The 18294-nt window shown below is 45.5% G+C and overlaps 11 protein-coding genes across 11 annotated transcripts; 6 read left to right on the top strand and 5 right to left on the bottom strand.

Moving 5' to 3' along the window:
* Window positions 1–26: 26 nt before the first annotated feature.
* Window positions 27–245, bottom strand: KUCA_T00001158001 (uncharacterized protein; the record flags this gene model as incomplete). The annotated part of the gene is made up of 1 exon (XM_022605767.1): window positions 27–245. One exon carries the CDS (start codon window positions 243–245, stop codon window positions 27–29), a length of 219 nt encoding a protein of 72 aa, XP_022457203.1.
* A 22-nt stretch (window positions 246–267) lies between these two features.
* On the bottom strand, window positions 268–420 carry KUCA_T00001157001 (uncharacterized protein; the record flags this gene model as incomplete). The annotated part of the gene is made up of 1 exon (XM_022605766.1): window positions 268–420. One exon carries the CDS (start codon window positions 418–420, stop codon window positions 268–270), a length of 153 nt encoding a protein of 50 aa, XP_022457202.1.
* Window positions 421–646: 226 nt separating this feature from the next.
* On the top strand, window positions 647–2017 carry KUCA_T00001156001 (uncharacterized protein; the record flags this gene model as incomplete). Its single annotated transcript, XM_022605765.1, has 1 exon — window positions 647–2017. One exon carries the CDS (start codon window positions 647–649, stop codon window positions 2015–2017), a length of 1371 nt encoding a protein of 456 aa, XP_022457201.1.
* Window positions 2018–2293: 276 nt separating this feature from the next.
* On the top strand, window positions 2294–4144 carry KUCA_T00001155001 (uncharacterized protein; the record flags this gene model as incomplete). Its single annotated transcript, XM_022605764.1, has 1 exon — window positions 2294–4144. The coding sequence occupies one exon, from the start codon at window positions 2294–2296 to the stop codon at window positions 4142–4144; it is 1851 nt and encodes a 616-aa protein (XP_022457200.1).
* Window positions 4145–4972: 828 nt separating this feature from the next.
* Window positions 4973–6055, bottom strand: KUCA_T00001154001 (uncharacterized protein; the record flags this gene model as incomplete). Its single annotated transcript, XM_022605763.1, has 1 exon — window positions 4973–6055. One exon carries the CDS (start codon window positions 6053–6055, stop codon window positions 4973–4975), a length of 1083 nt encoding a protein of 360 aa, XP_022457199.1.
* Window positions 6056–6461: 406 nt separating this feature from the next.
* On the top strand, window positions 6462–8018 carry KUCA_T00001153001 (uncharacterized protein; the record flags this gene model as incomplete). Its single annotated transcript, XM_022605761.1, has 1 exon — window positions 6462–8018. One exon carries the CDS (start codon window positions 6462–6464, stop codon window positions 8016–8018), a length of 1557 nt encoding a protein of 518 aa, XP_022457198.1.
* A 673-nt stretch (window positions 8019–8691) lies between these two features.
* On the top strand, window positions 8692–9795 carry KUCA_T00001152001 (uncharacterized protein; the record flags this gene model as incomplete). Its single annotated transcript, XM_022605760.1, has 1 exon — window positions 8692–9795. One exon carries the CDS (start codon window positions 8692–8694, stop codon window positions 9793–9795), a length of 1104 nt encoding a protein of 367 aa, XP_022457197.1.
* A 402-nt stretch (window positions 9796–10197) lies between these two features.
* On the top strand, window positions 10198–11145 carry KUCA_T00001151001 (uncharacterized protein; the record flags this gene model as incomplete). The annotated part of the gene is made up of 1 exon (XM_022605759.1): window positions 10198–11145. One exon carries the CDS (start codon window positions 10198–10200, stop codon window positions 11143–11145), a length of 948 nt encoding a protein of 315 aa, XP_022457196.1.
* Window positions 11146–11372: 227 nt separating this feature from the next.
* KUCA_T00001150001 (uncharacterized protein) lies at window positions 11373–13700 on the bottom strand (the record flags this gene model as incomplete). Its single annotated transcript, XM_022605758.1, has 1 exon — window positions 11373–13700. The coding sequence occupies one exon, from the start codon at window positions 13698–13700 to the stop codon at window positions 11373–11375; it is 2328 nt and encodes a 775-aa protein (XP_022457195.1).
* Window positions 13701–13946: 246 nt separating this feature from the next.
* KUCA_T00001149001 (uncharacterized protein) lies at window positions 13947–14288 on the top strand (the record flags this gene model as incomplete). The annotated part of the gene is made up of 1 exon (XM_022605757.1): window positions 13947–14288. One exon carries the CDS (start codon window positions 13947–13949, stop codon window positions 14286–14288), a length of 342 nt encoding a protein of 113 aa, XP_022457194.1.
* A 494-nt stretch (window positions 14289–14782) lies between these two features.
* On the bottom strand, window positions 14783–17887 carry KUCA_T00001148001 (uncharacterized protein; the record flags this gene model as incomplete). Its single annotated transcript, XM_022605756.1, has 1 exon — window positions 14783–17887. One exon carries the CDS (start codon window positions 17885–17887, stop codon window positions 14783–14785), a length of 3105 nt encoding a protein of 1034 aa, XP_022457193.1.
* Window positions 17888–18294: the final 407 nt, after the last annotated feature.

Below are 18294 nucleotides of genomic sequence, written 5' to 3'. Positions count from 1 at the left end.
AGTCCTCATTAGTCGGATCTCAGTTTTCAGTTCTCTCTCCATTGGTGAGAGCACTTGGTACACTTATAGAAGGTTGTCATTGGTTCATCAGCAGATCTGATTTGTAGCTGGAAGAAGTAGGCTTTATCGAAGCCACAAGATTCCACAGGGCATTGTGTAGCCGTCTGGTCGACATTATCCCAAGCACCATCACCACCAAGAACATCATCTACTTGCTTCCTCGTAAGTTCTTTGCGCTCGTACATCTTCAGTCCTATTATAGGAAATTCATATGGACATGTAGGACATGTAAATCTGTTTGCACCCAAGTCCTGGGATTTCGAAATCTATAACTGTTAGCAAACCCGCCTGTTTGATTGATGACCTGAAGAATATACATACAACCAGCATGTTCGAGCAGTACGGACAGAATGTCAACATCTTAACGAGCTCGGTTTGGTAAAATCTTTGAAGGGTTATATTTCAAAATCACATTTAGTATGGCCTGAAAAAAATTTATAGTGCAAAACTCATTCTTTGGATGACCCGTCTATGAATGGCAGATGATCTAAAGCACGCGTGCTTCAAAAGATTGTTGCAGCAAGATAACACTTGAAGATACGAAAACTCACCAGAACAGACCTCAAGACATTCATTTTGTATCTTAATGGCTCCTTCGTTGACTCGAAAACAGGATGAGTCCGAGGAGGAATCATTTTCAGAATCAGATCATTCTAGCAGTTACGAAAGGCAAACGCCATCGAAGAAGACTCGGAAGGCTCCAACGCCTACCAAGACAAGCACCAAAAGATCCAAAAGCAGCCCGAGCTCCATGAAGATCTACAAGAAAGATTCAGAGGCGGCTTCTGCGAACTCCACACCTAATAAGGTTGCTCTTCCCGAATTAATCGCGTTCAGACCCGTCAAAGAAGATAGAGCATTGTTCTTGGATGGGTATGAAGGCTACTTCGAGCAGAATAAATTAAAAAATGCTGTTTCCACAGGCTCAATGACCAATGCCACGGATTTAGAACACAGCGAATTTCTTCAAATTACACAGATATTGAATATATTGCACTCACAGCAGCGCGATGTGCTGAAGTCATACTACGAATCGCTATTTAACCAATGGTTTTTTCAGCTTTCCGAGGGATTCAATATGGCCTTCTACGGATTGGGGTCCAAAAGGGCCCTTGCAGTCAGATTTATCAGTGAATATGTTTTGGTGAAGCTTTCTGCGTTGGGAAAGGAGACCAAGTCAGTCGTGCTGAATGGGTATAATCCAGAGGCATCCGTGCGAGAACTGATGAAACAGATAGGGTCGATCTTCTACAATGGAAACAGAGACTATCCTTTAAATCCGAGGTCTGCAATTGAATTCATTAGGAAGGAGTTCAAAGACCTGGAATCTCCGCAACTGGTTGTGCTGGTGAACAACATTGATGGTGAAGGATTGCGTACTGATAGATCGCAGGAGCTGTTGAGCCGATTGGCGTCGATCCCACAAATCTGGATGTGTGTGACAATGGACCATGTAAACACGCCAGTGATGTGGGATAGTGGAGTATTGTCGCAATTCAACCTTTTATGGCACGAAACAACCACCTTTGACCCATACTTAATTGAGACTTCTTTCAAAAATGTCCTAGCCTTAGGCAAGAGCTCCAAGTTCATCGGCTCTAAGGGTGCTGAATATGTGCTGACTTCGCTTACTTCGAATGCGAGAAAGCTTTATCATCTTCTGATCGCCCGCCAGATCAAAAACATGAATGCAGATCATAAAGCATCCAAGGGTAAGAAAGGTACCAAGGAGAAGGCAAAGTTTATCGGAAAAATCAGACATGGGGTTCCTTTCAAAGAACTATACGAGGCCTGTCTGGACGAGTTTATCACCAGTAACGAGATCAGTTTTAGAACCGTGTTGGGTGAGTTCTGCGAACACAAAATGGCTGTTCTTTCCAAGGACAACTCAGGTACTGAGTTCGTGTACATTCCATTTAACATTGAGGAATTAGAAAAGCTGGCAACGTCAGCATAGAACAGATGCTTAGAAGAGATAAAATGATGGGTGGCTATTCCAAAATGTTTAGAAAAATCTTATAATGCAACTAATTTTCCAGGCTAAGCGTAGATGTGTCAGACGAAATATCAAAGCTCTTATCGTTATGTTCTTATTATTGCTAATTCGTGCAATAACCAACTGAACTTCCGCACTACCCAGTCACAGAAGCTTCCTGTAACGTGTGAACTTGTCGTGTATTATAGCTCTCCGCAAGCAGCAATTCTGCGTCAACTCTGCTGCTGAAACTTTCATATGGCAACAAAACTAAGTAAACTGCTCCCTGGAACGAGACTGACCGTTGGTCAGCATACGGTCACCGTGGAGAAGTACATCTCTGAAGGAGGGTTTGCCCAGATCTACCAATGCAGGATTAACCCCATCGAACAAGGCAGCGATATCGCGTGTCTAAAAAGAGTGATTGTTCCAGACAAGAACGGATTGACACAGCTGAGGGCTGAGGTGGAGGTGATGCAAAAATTGAGTGGATGTGACGAAATTGTTAAGTACTACGACTCTCATGCCTCCAGGATCCCCAACTCGGCTTCCTATGAGGTGTATGTTTTGATGGAACTATGTGCGAACAAATCGCTATTAGACTTCATGAATGCACGACTAAAGACTAAGCTCGTGGAGACCGAGATTTTGACGATTTTGTATGATGTCTCGCGGGCTGTTTACCATATGCATAGCATGGGGTTGATCCATAGGGACATCAAAATCGAAAACGTGCTGATAGATGCAAATCACCGATTCAAACTGTGCGACTTTGGTTCGACATCACCACCATTAAGAGTTCCCAAAACGTTTCAGGAGTTTCAACTGTTGAATAATGACATTTTGCACCAAACTACGCCCCAGTACAGGGCTCCAGAGATGATAGATCTTTATCAATTGAAGCCGATTGGCGACAAGGCAGACATCTGGGCTCTGGGAATCTTCTTATACAAGTTGTGCTATTACTTTACACCTTTTGAGCACATTGGAGGAGAATTTGCGATTCTTCACGCATGCTATCAGTTCAGCCCGCAGCCAATATACTCCAAAAACCTTCTCAGTTTGATCGCTGGAATGCTGCAAGCTGATCTGAATGAGAGACCCAACATCTATCAGATAGTTGTGGAAGTTTCTCGGCAATTAAACATTCCAAAGGAGGAAATTGGACTCAAGGATATTTTCGGTCGCGGCGAATACAAGTTCTCGATAGAACTGAAGCCTCAGTCCCTCTTCCCAGAGCAGCAACAACCAATGGTATTCCAGGAAGACCTCAATACCGCAGGTGGTTATTACCATAGACAGTACGTTCCTTCTGCTGCGCAAACACCTCAGCCAACGTCACACCTTCTGAAGGTCTCGAGCAGGTCTGAGGATCCTTCTGCCGAAAGCGAAGATGAGGAGAATGAGAAGAGCCAGGGACATATCACCGTGACTCAAACTGAGGTCCATCAGCCTGCTCCACAGCAAGAAGCACGAAAATTACCAGATTCCCAACCAGCATATCTTGAAGCGCCGCAATTCCACTTAGAGAATGCTTCACCAGACATGCAAGCTGTTTCTCCCATGATGATACCAGTTTCTCCGGGACTAGTTGCTTCGCAGTACCCGGAGATCCTTTTAAGTCCTTCAGCCTCGCCACTTCTGGGTCCAACTGTCGTTGGAGTGAATACCGGCGATTTCTACCCGGCATCACTGGGATCAAGGCCTACTTCACCGGTACCACGGCCACATTCTCGGAATCCATTTCCAATTGCAGGCTCTACTGCTGACTATGCGCCTGCGTCGAATGGACCCATTCGGTCCCAAACTCCAGTCAATGTGCCAGTGTCGGTTTCCAGCAAACAACACAGTCATTCCTCGCACAACTCCCAGTTCTCCTCAACCTCGCTCAGTTTCCCAGTTCCCACGATAGGAAAAGAGAATTATGGTGATCTCATAGATTTTGGAGAAGGTGATACACTCAGGGTAGAGCCAAAGGGCGACTCGAAGCATGAGTCTTTTGTCCAAACTCCTCAAGAGTCGTCGGGAAACACGCTTAGGAGAGAGCTCTCCAGAGAAGATATGACGAAGATGGTAGAGGAAACAATTGAAGATAGAGATGATAGTTAGAAGCAGATAGGAGATGGTGAGTCAGCTGCATTCGCACTATCGAATAATATACCTACAAAGCTCCATAAAGACTGCTCTATTGACAACAGTTCTAGCTAAACGAAGGAATAAACGGATATATAAAGGAACGTGAAATACCAATACCATGCGTTTCCGGCTCAATATGGAGGCTTCCGGACAAAGATTGAATAAGGAGCAACGGCTCAGTGTACATTAGGCATGCATCGTGGTGAACATGACGACTGCCAAAGATCGTGGAGTTTAATCCCCAGTGGCGCGCTTAGAAGGCGAGAGCTTTCGAAGACAGAGACTGTATATGGGGAATAAACGTGTAGATACAGTAGCCAACAACTACCCAACCAACAGCGACCAAGGAGTCTGAAAAGTCTAATGTTAGTACCCTGTTAAGATGATTGTGCATGCCTTTTTTGCATTACTCACGCAGTAAGAACGCCTCCACACCGGTCAACATGTAATATGGCAGCAGGAAGTAGTAGTTGTTGAACAGTTTTGCCATGGCGAATATCCTTGTGTCTTTCAGCCTGGTGATCAAGGCCTTTATTAAACAGATCAGTAAATATCCCTTCGAGGCCGCCAGGAAAACAAGTGGGACGTGCGATTATTAATTAGACAAGGACTGTTCCGGGGAGACGGCGAGGGCATTTACGAGGTAGAACGTCTGTCCGCTCGTTTTGGAGAGACATATTTCGGTACTGGGTATGACGTTTTTATAAGTCTATGCATTTTTAACTAAATCAGTCTTCTTAATCACCGTGTAAGTTTTCCTGTCAGTTCTTCCCTGAGTCTTGCTCTCCTCGTACGTCCCTTTCAGTTTTCATCAAGCTTCACTTTATGCTTCAACGATGCATCCTTGTTTTGACGCTTGACTCTGTTGTACATCAAGACGTTCTTGTCAAAAACGAAATTCCAGATTACAAGACACCAGGACTCGTGTTGGGGAAGTCCATCATAGAATTCTGATGCTATCTCACGCAGCTTCGGCAGCTGCGACCACGCCACGAACGGAAAGTCGTGATGTTCGTTGTGGTACCCCACGTTCCACGTGAAAAAGTTCAGTATTCCGTAGTAGGAGTAAGTCTCTAGCGGAGCCACATCCTCAAACTTCCGGTACCCTTTAGGTGGGTCCATTAGATAGTGTTCTGCGACGAAATGGCCAGCAGAAGGGTGCAAAGAACCAGCCAGAAAGGAGCTGAGAACGAGATATCCGAGGGATTTCCAGCCCCAGTAAGTAACCATCAAGTAGTCAACGAATATCTGAGCTGCCACATTCACAAGATGAATATATGTGAACTTGATCTGCGTGATGAACATGGGGCGCAGAGCATAGAAAAAGATCTGGAACGTCGCAAAAAACGCTTTTCCAAGGACATTCGACAGAACGAGCGCCTCAAAGTGGGTTGGAAGATCTGTGTCAAACAGTTCATCACCGAGGAACTTGTGGTGAAGCTGATGATAAGGCTGGAACGAAGCACTGTAAGGGATACCAATAGGGATGTTGGATACTATGGAAAACAGCTTGTTGTGCAAAGGTTTCTTGAATCCCAGATTGTGACATAGTTCGTGGATAACCAGGAAACAATTTTGGTTAGCCGTGGCACCGATAATGTAGGCAGTCGCAAAAAACAACCATCCGTTATGGCAATCGCGAAGAGCATAGGCTAACGATAGCTGAGTAAGCACAACTCCGAGCGATATCCACTTCGTCTTTGGCTCATGTCCACACAGCTTTAACACTTCCGGGTGCTTTGCTATGATCTGCTTTCTCCTCACACTATGGGGGTCTTTTTCGCGAGTCCAGTAGAACTCAAACTGCGGACCTAGATCGGCCGTGTCCAGCGCAGGCGGAGTCGTGTGGTGGACGGTATTGGATCTTTTGTTGAGAACTGACATTGACAAACAAATATAGATATATATGAGATTTGAATATTCTGTCAGCACCAAAGCAAGCAAACGGAGCTATCAAAAAGAGACGTTGGGAAATACAATGAAGCTTCAGTGGTGCCATTTAAGATCTCTTCCAGGCCCCGACCGATGCACAGCCTTGGTAATATATATTCTGAGTAGCCCACTACTTTATCGTGTACCTCCCATTTTGCACGCCTGAAAAAAAACCCCTCCATTGACCTCCATTCGTCCAACGCACAGGCTAACTAGACACTCAACCCGGGGTTCCACACTTGTCCATACTTTAGCCTTTTACGGAGTATTTCCACCCCTTACCCCGCTCTGACTTCCGGCTTCATAACTCTCTTCTGTCGATTCCACCCTCTCCAAAACTCACACTCATCACTCTCCAATGTTATCGGCTGGCAAGAGGGCAATGAACCGTCTCTTCCAGGTAGAAAGGATGTTCCACACGTCTTCCGGTCCAGTCAGACAGATAAACCTGGACTCCATTGCGGTGCCCCAAAGTGAAATCAACGATGTCTTGTTCAATGTCCGCAACGATGCCCGCGTGATCACCTTGAACAGGCCCGCCAAGTTGAATGCTCTTAGCACCTCCATGTGCAAACAGATCTTGCAGAGACTGCTGGTTTTTGCCAAGTCCGACTCCAACAGCATTATCGTTATAAACTCCTCTGTCCCCAAGGCTTTCTGTTCGGGTGGTGATGTGATCGAATGTGCTAAGCAGAACCTAACAGGGAACACTGCCGCTTCGGTAGGATTCTTTGAATGGGAATACAACCTCAATTATCTGTTGGCCACGTATTCGAAGCCAATTGTTTCGCTCGTCAACGGAATCGTCATGGGTGGTGGCGTGGGACTTTCGGTGCACACTCCATTCAGGGTTGTCGACGAGACGACGAGGTTTGCCATGCCCGAAACCAACATTGGTTTCTTCTGCGATGTAGGAACCACCTTCTACTTGAGCAGAATGGATGGAAACCTAGGAGTTTACCTCGCATTAACTGGAGATGAATTGGTGGGATACGATACTTATCTTGCAGGATTTGGAACTCATTTCGTTCCCTCGGAGAGGTCTCAGCAACTGGTTGAGACGCTTGGAGGTTTGCAAGTTGCGGAGCTTTCGAACACAGAAGGCGAGCAATCCCACACTGATCTGTACCCCGTGATTAACCAGGCTATAGAGTCCTTCTCAGATGCCGTTCCCCAAGGCCATCAATTCAAGTACTCGACCGAGCAGCTGGATGTGATTGAAAAGTGTTTCGGACTCAAGAACAAGTCTGTTGAAGAGATCCTGCGTAATCTGAGAGAGGATGGCTCTGAATTTGCCCTCCAAACTATTGAAAAACTAAGTACAAAGTCGCCAATCTCACTGAAGCTCTGTTTTGCCATGCTTCAAAAGTCCTCTAAGGCTGGAATTTATGACGCCATAAGCAATGAGCTCAAACTTGCATCTAAGATGATGGTCGGGGGCGAAACTGATTTCAACGAGGCTATTCTTAAGAGACTGATCAACAAAAAGTCGACAAACCCAGAGGACAAGATCGCCAACTTCAAGTTTCCCGATGTTGAATCTGTTCCTTCTAGTCTCATTGAGGAACTGATATCATTGGATACATCTGCTATCAAGACACCATCTGAAAAGCTCTCCCAGGAGTCTTCAGAATCAGCCGTTGATCTGGACGATGTGTTCATTGACAGATTCAACAACGTCTCATACGTTGCCTACCCTCACAATATGGGTCTTCCCACACAAGCTGAGGTGGAAGCTTACATAAAGGGAGCTGACGATTCTAACCGCAAGTATTCAGTCACTCTCAAGGAAACACTCAAGTACTTCGACACTAAGTACAGAGGAAAGAACGGTGTGATCCACAAGGTTAAGAGCATAGTCGAGAGAAAGACTAAGGGCAGTCAATTCGGTCAGGAATATCTAGAGTGGGTTTAACCTGTCATTAAATATCTTTGTACATAGAGAACCAACTCATATCATGTTCTTGGACCCTGAAAAACGCCAAATCGGGAGTGATTCGTGTCACGTGAGTATATGCAGGTCGTGCGCAGATTCGAAATTCTCTTGCAGGACAAAATTTTCTGACGAACCACTTCGGATGCTAAGAGTCATCGCGGGTTCTGCTCTTTGGCCTTCTTTCTGGTATCAGTTTCCAAGACTTACTACTACAAAAATGCCAGTAAGTATATGAAAATTTACGGTATACCATGAATGAATTTGTTTCTGTTGTTCAAGTTTGATTTCCACCGGTTTTCTCTCGGTTCAGTCTGCTTCCGATCACTCGAGATGCATTTATCCGAGATGTCAGGTTTACATCCGAGAGCGAACCGCAACGACGGGATAGTTGCACGATCTAGTTCCCATATTCTGAGAATCAAGTGATAATTTTGTGAAATCCTAGGAATTACCGCCTTTTTCCTCGAAGTCATATCCCAAATTCTGGTCAAAAACATTTGCACGTGGGTAATCTATGACATACGACGTGCCAACATCAATTTCCCTTTTCGGATATTACTAAAGAATACAGAGCAAGGAAATATGGAACAACCCTTCAACCTATCAAACGATCACCATTACTAACTCTTTTCAGGTTGCTGACACCCCAAAAATGTTCATTGAGAACGAGCACGTTGGTGACCGAACCAGACTCGAAGACTGGAGAATTAAGGGCTACAACCCCCTGACTCCCCCAGACTTGCTTCAACACGAGTTTCCTCTCACCACCAAGTCCGAGAGAATCATCTACCAGGGCCGTGAGGATGCTTGCAAAATCCTGACGGGTGAGGACGACAGACTGCTGATTGTTATTGGTCCATGCTCTATTCACGATCCATCTGCTGCGCTTGATTACTGTGACAGACTTTACAAGCTAAACGAGGAGCTCAAAGGTGAGCTTCACATAGTGATGAGAGCTTATCTCGAGAAACCAAGAACCACCGTTGGATGGAAGGGTCTCATCAATGATCCTGATATTGATGGCTCTTTCAAGATTAACAAGGGTCTAAGGATTTCGAGGGAACTCTTCTGCAAGTTGACTGAAAAGTTGCCCATTGCGGGTGAGATGCTCGACACAATCTCGCCTCAATTCCTCTCTGATCTCTTCTCTGTTGGTGCCATTGGTGCCAGAACAACTGAGTCGCAGCTTCACAGAGAGTTGGCTTCCGGATTGTCCTTCCCTGTTGGGTTCAAGAACGGAACCGATGGTTCGCTAGGAGTTGCTATTGATGCCATGCGCGCGGCATCTCATCCTCATCACTTCTTGAGTGTGACGAAACCGGGAATCGTCGCCATTGTTGGTACTGAAGGTAACAAGGACACTTTTGTAATCTTGAGAGGAGGAAAGTCGGGTACGAATTTTGACGAGGAAAGTGTGAAGAAGGCCAAGGCTGAACTTGCTAGTAAAGCAAACGTCGATGGACAGGAAAGAAGAATCATGGTTGATTGTTCCCACGGAAACTCCAACAAAGATCATAGAAACCAGCCTAAGGTCGCTGCTGAAATTGCCAGGCAGATGGGCCAAGGTGAGAACGCTATTTGTGGTCTTATGATTGAGTCCAACATTTGCGAAGGCAGACAGGACGTTCCTGCTGAAGGAAAGGAAGGCCTCAAGTACGGTTGTTCCATCACAGATGCCTGTATCGGCTGGGATGAGACTGTGGATGTGTTGAAGATGCTTGCTGGGGCGGTCAAGGCGAGAAGGAGTCAAAAATAAGCCTGAAACAGGACAGTTACGGCTTTGTTAAATATGGTATTTCAAAAGTGCGGCTCATGCCTCTTAGGCTACAGTGTAAAATCGCTAGACTGAACTACCCCCCTATCCGAAATCATGCCACAAGTAATAGGTCGGACGAACGGTTACTATGCATGGTATTTCTGCTACAGCTATGCATAATACTCTGCATTTACGAAGGACAAAACAAGTTTAATTTTTCGTTTTAGACTTTTTTTTTTGTGAGCACTCTCATTTGGGTCGTGCAGCAATTCCAAACCTGTCCTTCCACGACCCGGTCCCAAACATGTCTGACGTGCGTACGCCATAGTCCTGATGCAGTTCACCTTCTGTCACGAAACAAGGAGACAAGGTCGATTACACCAGTCTTAGCTCCAGAGTCCCATGCTGAGATCCAACTCTGCCGACACATCGGCCTCGACCTATGGCTCAGAGTTTTCGGGATCGAACCCAGTCACCGCTGGTCAGAAAATGGACTTCTCTACCCCAATGAAGTCACAAGGGTCGCCAATGGCATACCATCGAAAGTACGACGACTACTACGCCTCCCAATCGCAGGGCCAGATCCAGAGTCAGGCTCAAAGCCAGGGCCAGGCGCAAACTTATGGTCAAGCCCAGCAATACCATGGAACCACCAATTGGCCCAGATCAAATGCCAGACGTGGCTCTAGTTCAGCTGCCTCAGCCACGCCATTAGGACCAATCAACACCCCTTTCGAAACCATGGGACTCAAATTTCCCAATTTGAGAATCAACGATTCGGGTGGGTCTTCTGGTCTCTTGGAATCACGAGAGGGCAAGTACCAATGGGGAAACACGCCGACGTTTGCCACTTCTGACGCTTATAAGCGAGAGCAGTATGGGAAGTCATACGAGTCTTCTCCCGTTGACGAAGTCACTAGGTACCGGATGGAACTAAAACTGAAGGATTCTACCATCGAGTCACTCTGCACCGAAATTGAAGTTCTCCGTAACATAATCCAGTCATCTGGGGCAGATATTACTGGGAAGGCTGGGAAGGATGACAAACAGTCACAGATCCAGCTTCTCGAAGAGAAGGCAAGGGACGCTGAGATGAGACTCGAAACCGTATTAACTGCTATTGCGCTCAATCCAAACCCAGGCGCTGCAACCAGGACTGGCCGTTACGATGAGCAGGAGATGGCACACAAAATATTCACCAAGATGAAGATCCTCACTGAGGAGAACGATGAAATGGCCAAGATGCTTAGTTTCGGAAGGTCCAAGCAAAAGGATATCCAGATCGGGCTTCTCAAGGCTGAAAATGAGGAGTTGAAAGAGAGGTTGCAGAAGCTTGAAACAACCACTTGAAGGAAGCCTTTGAGCCTTCCATGAAACTCTCCAATCTTTGGAATATCCTCAACCTCTCCATTTCAATTGCAGATAATTCTGATGACTATTTTGACATGTTTCCCACCATTTCCACCTTTTGCTACCTAGGGTTTCACAACCCAATTTTGCACCATTCCAGGCACGTTTTATGCAAAGATTCGCCTTTGCTTAGTTGCTCATATGCCCTTTCGCATTCGTTCCCAATGCTAATACATCGATTTCTCTTTTTCAAAAACGTAGATATAACCTCTCTTTTCCAAATCCTCCAAGGACGAATCTCCATCAGATAGCACCACTTTCTCATCGTTGAACAACACCCACTGCTCAACGTTATTGACAATGCGTCTGATGAAGGCAACATAATGACCGGAGTTGACATTCGTTCCTTTGTGACAGATTACAGCTTTCAAGTGATACTTTGGAGTGGCAGTTGTTGCTGTACTCGTGAGCTCAGTGATGAGATCATTAGGCTTCTTGGTTTCCTCTTCCTCAATAGAGCCGTCATCATCTGGATTCGCAAAAACCCATTCCACGGCCGCTTCGAGGTTACCAGCACTAACAAGTAGTGCCTTTTCCGCAAGTTGCTTCGAGAAACCCATGGCTATCAAGGAGTCAACATCCTCCTTCTTAGCAGATGAGGATTTCCTAGGTACTTCCACAAACGGATCATCGATATCTGCATCTTCGATATGTTGGAATAACCAATTCATTGCCGAGTCTGCATCCGAGTTGTCCGTGTTGAAGAGCGCTTTGGTCGCCCTGTTTTCTGAAAACCCCATAGAAACGAGTTGGTCCATGGCCGTTTCGTTGGGAATGAACTTTCCATCTTCGCTTTCGTCTGTTTCTGGAAGTTCAGTTTCACCTGGAAGCATTCCCGGTGCCTTGTAGGGAGATAAGTCAAGTGGGTTGGAGTACACTATGGGCACTTGAGTCTTTGTGGGGACCCAATTTTCTAGCTTGATTCGTTGAGGATTCAGTATCAGAATATCAGGGTAAGTCAGGAACCCAGAAGACTTGGTGGCCAGTTCATTCGATTGGCATTGGGGACATCTGTATTCGATCTGCTCGGAATCACCAAAATTCTTCATAACATCGTCAAAGGAGATTGGCTCGTAAACTTTTTCATCATTGACAATATTGTATTTTGAGTCAGCAGCAAGACTCACCACCTCGGAGAGCTCCTTGGAGAGTCTTACTCCACCACATTTGGTGCACTTAAGCTTATTCTCGATAACGAACTTGAAAGGAACGTTGGGAGACTTTTGATCCTTGAAAAGCCGGTCTACCTTATCCGTAAGATACAACCAAAACTCAAATGCATCCTGTTGCTTCATAGTACAGAATTCCGGGTGGCCTTCTCCAATAAGAGACTTCAGTCCAGAAGGCTTGATTCCCTTCTGGTATTTGATAGTTTCTGAAGTACTCTCATCAGGAACACTATAACGACCAGACAGCAACCCATCGCTCACTTTGTATAGCTGAGTCTCAAGATCATGCGCTGGGTTTTGGTTGATCAGACATTCATCCGGTACACCCTGTGAAGTTGCGAATGCAGTCTGGTATGCAGGTGTCGAAAACAGGACTTGTAACACACTGGAAAGATAGCATGAATTGCCCATGTTTTTCAAACCAGTAAACCCAGGTCCAAACAGGGGTTCCAAAGATGCACCGTCTTGTCTGTCCATGTTGAAGTCCCATTTAACGTTTTGCTCAATCTGCAATTCTGTGAGGTTCTTCTCTGTCTTCACGTAACTGTCTATGTTTATGCCAAACGTACTCAAAAGCTGGGGCAACTCCGGAATTTTGACCTCATCATTGCAGGCATAACAAAAACAGTCTGCCGAGGTGGTAGACAAAGATCCCAGTTTAACGGCAATTGGGTGACTTTCGCAGTTTTGATAATGAGCAAGAGCATGCGAGTTGCCCGGAACACCTCCAAATTGGGCCCTGCCACATCCAAGAGCACCACATGTGATACAAATCCACAGATTCTCTTTCAAGTCGCACTGAGTGCAGTGTGTGAGATCCACGCCGGCCAGAGGATGCTGAGCAATGTCAAAAGCGTGTTGACAAGGCACTATCTCCTGCTCCCAAGATTTGATTTCATCTTTCTTTTCAGACGAAGTTGCCTTCAAAACAGCCTGCATCACTACCGACACATTTGGTGGAATTTCATCAATCTCCTGGTCGCATTGGGAACAGTAGAGAGAGGTCTTAACATCGAACAGCTCGCTCTCTGTTTCTTCGCGAATCTCCAGCTTGGCCATCTTCAATGGTTGTTCATCCCGCTCAGATTTTGGTTTGGCCACCTTTTTGTAGTTGAGAAACAAAAAATGATCAAAGATATCACTGTGTTTGTGAGTGTGGTCGAGCTGGCCTCTAGAAAAAGATTGATAGCAGTGCAGGCAGATATCGAGGCCGTCTGTGTCAAAGGCTGTGTCGAAACAGAACATGCAGTCATCTTTGTATACCGAATCAGCCGACGTTGGAGCCTTGAGGCTATTGGCCACTTCATCCGTATGAGAGCAACCCATTTGTTTTTGTTTCCACGTTTCCTGTAGTACAGACGCCTCTTCTCCACTAAACAAGCACAACTAAAGGCGTAGTGCATCTGTCTGCCAATTGCGAACGTGCCTAGCATCCTGACGTTAATTACTTATTACACTACCATGCATTATGTACCTTACTGATCTGGTTAAGACGCTCGAAGCTCCTAAGCAACGAGTAGGGTGGCATTGAATGGCACTTGACGCGTTTTCCTTTGCTTGAGAGTGCCAGAAATGAATTTCTCGAAGCAAGAAAATGACCTGTCATATCTTAAATACTGTGTGTTAAGGTTACTGCCCTCAGTGGACCTTTATCTGAAGAAGAGCCCGAAAAGGCTGCTCTCTGACATAGCCACTATTCTTTCGCTGCTACAGATCGCATTACGGGGACACGATTTCACTGAAATTGTGCTCGCGTGGTCCAGTTTGTTTATAGCAGTCGCTGGTTATGAGATTGCTTATTGTGGCAAGGAAGCGTCGTACACCTGGAGAGACGGATCGCTAGAGGCTTTCTTTGACGAATACATACCGCGGATGCTAAAAACTCTGAATGCTGAACGTGAAAAGAGGCTATAGCTGATATTTCTGTGTGATCAGGTGATCAATGGTGGTATATGAAATATGGACATCGCTGAAGCTTCTGAGCAGTGTATGCGAAGCCGCAAGTTGGAGCCTCCGGAGAGGTTGATCTAGAATAACGTGTTAGCTAACAAAGCCGAGGAATTAGTCGAGGAATTGGCCACAAAAGCGCCAGGAAGACTAATGTGAACATGAGCTTAAGAAAAACACAAAAAAGGCATGGTCCACCTTAAAAGTTGATGTCCAGTGGAGCCCATAGATCTCTGCAAACTGGTATAGGACCAGGACTACGCGAACCGCAGTGTTTAGCTAGAAAGAACGGAATGACTTATGTTATAGAACGGGAAGATTAATGAAAGAATATTTGAAAGCTCGCACGGTATCGCGTATAGATGCGCTATTTCACTAGCAGTAGACTTCCAACATATGTCTTCGACAAAAGAAGGTCTTCTTGCCTTCGATTATAAATTCTAGTTTTTATCTTTTTGTGCTCATCTGGTTTCATAGACAAAGTAATGCAGTCCAATATAGCCAACCACCAGGAATGCTCCAAGCAATCCACCCAACCACCACATATCGAAGTTCACTGCACCAACATCGAATCCGAATGTCGACAATATCACGGCTCCAGGAACAGCAATATCCAAACCGTATTTCTTCTCTTTGAGAGTAAGGCCGTTAGCTTCATTAACACTAAGCGCCTCGTATCCGTAGTGGAAAACCGAAAGACTCTGTATCCAGTCGATTTGAATGGGAATGGTCTCTTTATTGATGAACAAGCCAGCAAAAAGCAGAGAGAACAACAATACCAGAACTCCAATCATTGTTGCAGCACCAGGCTCTTTAACCAGAATGCCAATGATCAAAATCTCCACTGCTGTCGCCAGGTTGAAAAGCACCAGGATCCCCACACACTTGAAAAATTTGTGCTCCTGCATATCTAAGCCAACTAGAGGGTAGATAATGGCAAGAAGAATCACTGGTGGGAAAAGCCTCAAAGGTATCACGTCACAAAGGATCTTGCTGATATAGTAACTCAATGGGTTGTAGTAGTTGTTCGACCTCTCTCTGATGAAGACAATACGCTCAATGGAAAACGAATGCAATCCAGTGAGACACGAGAATCCAAACATTGTCAAAAGGAAGAAAAACAGACCCAATCTATTCTGGAACCCAGAGATGTCGTTCTTGATATCGTAGTAAAGGTACGAGCAAAAGAGACCCATGATGATGGAAAGAATGTAATGACCCATTAACAAACGTGGGTTACGGTATGAGTTCTTGAAGGTTCTGGAGCACAGAATCAACAACTGAGTGAAAAATCCAGCCTTAACGTGACCTGGATCCACCTTGAAGAACGAACCGCTTTCCACAGAAGCCTCTCGGGAATTCTGTTCATACGCAGTTTGTAAGTCTCTGATCTGGTTCAAAACTTCTTCAGCCAATGAGGATTTCTGGAAAATGGTGTTGATCTTGCCCTGTTTCGTGGAAATTGTAGACGTGACTTTGCTGTTCCTGTTCCTTGCGAGGCCAATTGAGTTATTGAACTCGTCACGATGAACCGCATAGTGTTCCCACTCACTTGTTGGATCGTCCACTTCGTCCTGAGTTACAACTGGAAGAGTATGGATGTCAGTATGTACGGTGGCTTCCTCAAATCCAAAATCAACAGCTGATGACTCTGAAAACTCCGATGATGGAGACTTCTCCTCTGAGGTGATATCAATCAGATAATCTGCAATATTATAGCCGGGTGGGCACTTGTAACCGTTAGAGCTGAAAAACTCGTTGCACTTGAGCATTTCTCCGGAGTAAACGAGATTTCCCTCAGATAGAAGCAGCAGTTTGTCAAAAAGAGAAACAATGTTACTGCGTGGCTGGTGTATTGTGAAGATGATGGTGCTTTTGAAATCGCGAGCCAAACGAACCAAAGACTCCACAACATTATGGGCATTGAAGGCATCCAGGCCCGAAGTTGGTTCATCCAAGAACAAAATAGAAGGTGATGTCACAAGCTCACATGCAATGGCAACTCTCCGCTTCTCACCTCCGGAAATGCCTCTTTCAAAATCTGAACCAATCAGCTTGTCCTTTACATGCAGAATTCTGAGTTCGGCTAAAATCTGAATGACTTTTGCGTGCTTCGTTTTGAAGCTCATCCTCCTTGGAAGTCTCAGTAATGCACTGTTCAAGACAGTCTCGTACACTGTCAGTGTGGGAATCAGGTAGTCCTCCTGGTCCACAAATCCAATGTTTTTTTTGAAATGGTATAGGTCCTCCTTTGTGGTCAGTTTCTCTCCATTGATGTACAGACAGCTGCTCTTTTCGCCTCCTTTGTTCTTGCCGGCAAGAATATCAAGCAACGTCGTCTTGCCAGCACCAGATCCACCCATGATGGCGAGACATTCTCCACTCTTGACAACACCAAAAGCATCCTTCAAAATCTCTTTTCCGTTTATAGAGTAACACACCTTTTCAAAAGAGAATGTGGCTGGTCTTTCGTTGGCAAGCAAAGAGGCGTCCGCATCAGCATCATCGTCGCTCTCCGAGAGAGATATCCCAGTTGTCGCAAAAAGAGGAGACTTGGAAACTCCAAACGCAGCCAGTCCAATGACCACGCCACAACCAACAATTGCACCTGCAATGGTCGCCAGTTGTCTCCAAGAAAAGCGTGGTTTATCGGGTGTTACAAAGCCAGGGATCTCACTGGAATGAATACACTCACCGGAGTTACATTCCAAAGTGATGTAAGGATCACCAAACACATTCGTGATCAAGTCGTTCATGCTCGGTTCAGAGAACTTGCACTGTCTTTTAGCAACATCACAAGTGAATTCGCCTGGGCCCCGAATGGTCTCTGTCAAGAAGTCAGAAATGTCAATGGACCCTGCCTCACCGCACAGCATTCTATCAGGCAAGCATTTGCATGATACTTCCTCGCATTGGTAGTGAGTGGAGTTTTTACCCAGACTGTAATCGAAAGCACACTTCGATAACTCGCAGTAGAAACTCTCCTTTTCAGCAATCCAAAATTGAAAGTTGCATGCCTCACTGGTCTTGTTGCAATTGAACGTCACCTGAGGCTTTTTGCCGTCGAGAATTGCAACGATCTTTTTATTGGTAACATCACACATCTGATGGAAGTTCTTGACGATGATTCCTTGCTGGTAGCATGTACCTTTCAAATCTCCGGGCAAGAAAGAATCACACACAGAATCTTCTGTACAAACGTTACAGTTGATTCCATCCCATCCATCTTCACATGCACAAGATTTTTGATCGTCGCCTCTTCCTGGCCTGTTGATTCCATCACCTAGGCCACCACATAATGGCTGAGAGCAATCATCACCACCAAAGCCAGACACACATTCACATCTGCCTGTAAACTTATTGCAAGTGGAAAACTGTTTGCATTCAAAATCTGCTAGATTGCAATTGAAACAGACCGGGCATTTTCCCGTGTCGTCGCCATCAGCGCCGCCGGAAAAAGAGTCTATTTCGATGTTCTCCGTCAAGCCCAGCAGGGACTCTGTTCTGGCAAGTCCAATGACAAAGACAAAAACAAGCAGAAGTTTCTGGAACCGGGATATTATCATCTTGTTGAGGATTCTATTTCAGGTCTTATTTCCTCGTTATTGGCTTCTCTAGTAGCTCAGGGAATACCCACTATGGTTGCTCGTTCCTCCTTGATAGGACTTGTAGGCTTTCTAAATCAATCACTATCAGACTCAATACCTCGGTTCAAAATCTCACAGGTATAAATGGCAACCGGACCAAAATTACGGAAATGATTTAGGCACGAGTTACCTGATGGATGTCAAAGTAGCCGGGGCGATCGAAGAGGGTTCTGTCGTCTGTGGAGAAGTAGCCAGACATGGCTAACCTGTCTTCCCGATTGGGAGATCACGTGATGTCCGACAGCCCACCTTCCTAATGCGGGTAACACATTGAGATAGGCTACTGAGCAGAGGATGTTATAACACTATCATGGTTGATTTTCATA

This window comes from Kuraishia capsulata, genomic scaffold, assembly GCF_000576695.1.
Source record: "Kuraishia capsulata CBS 1993 genomic scaffold, Kuraishia_capsulata_scaffold_1, whole genome shotgun sequence".
Classification (NCBI taxonomy): domain Eukaryota; kingdom Fungi; phylum Ascomycota; class Pichiomycetes; order Pichiales; family Pichiaceae; genus Kuraishia; species Kuraishia capsulata.
This window is presented reverse-complemented; position numbering and strand designations above follow the sequence as displayed.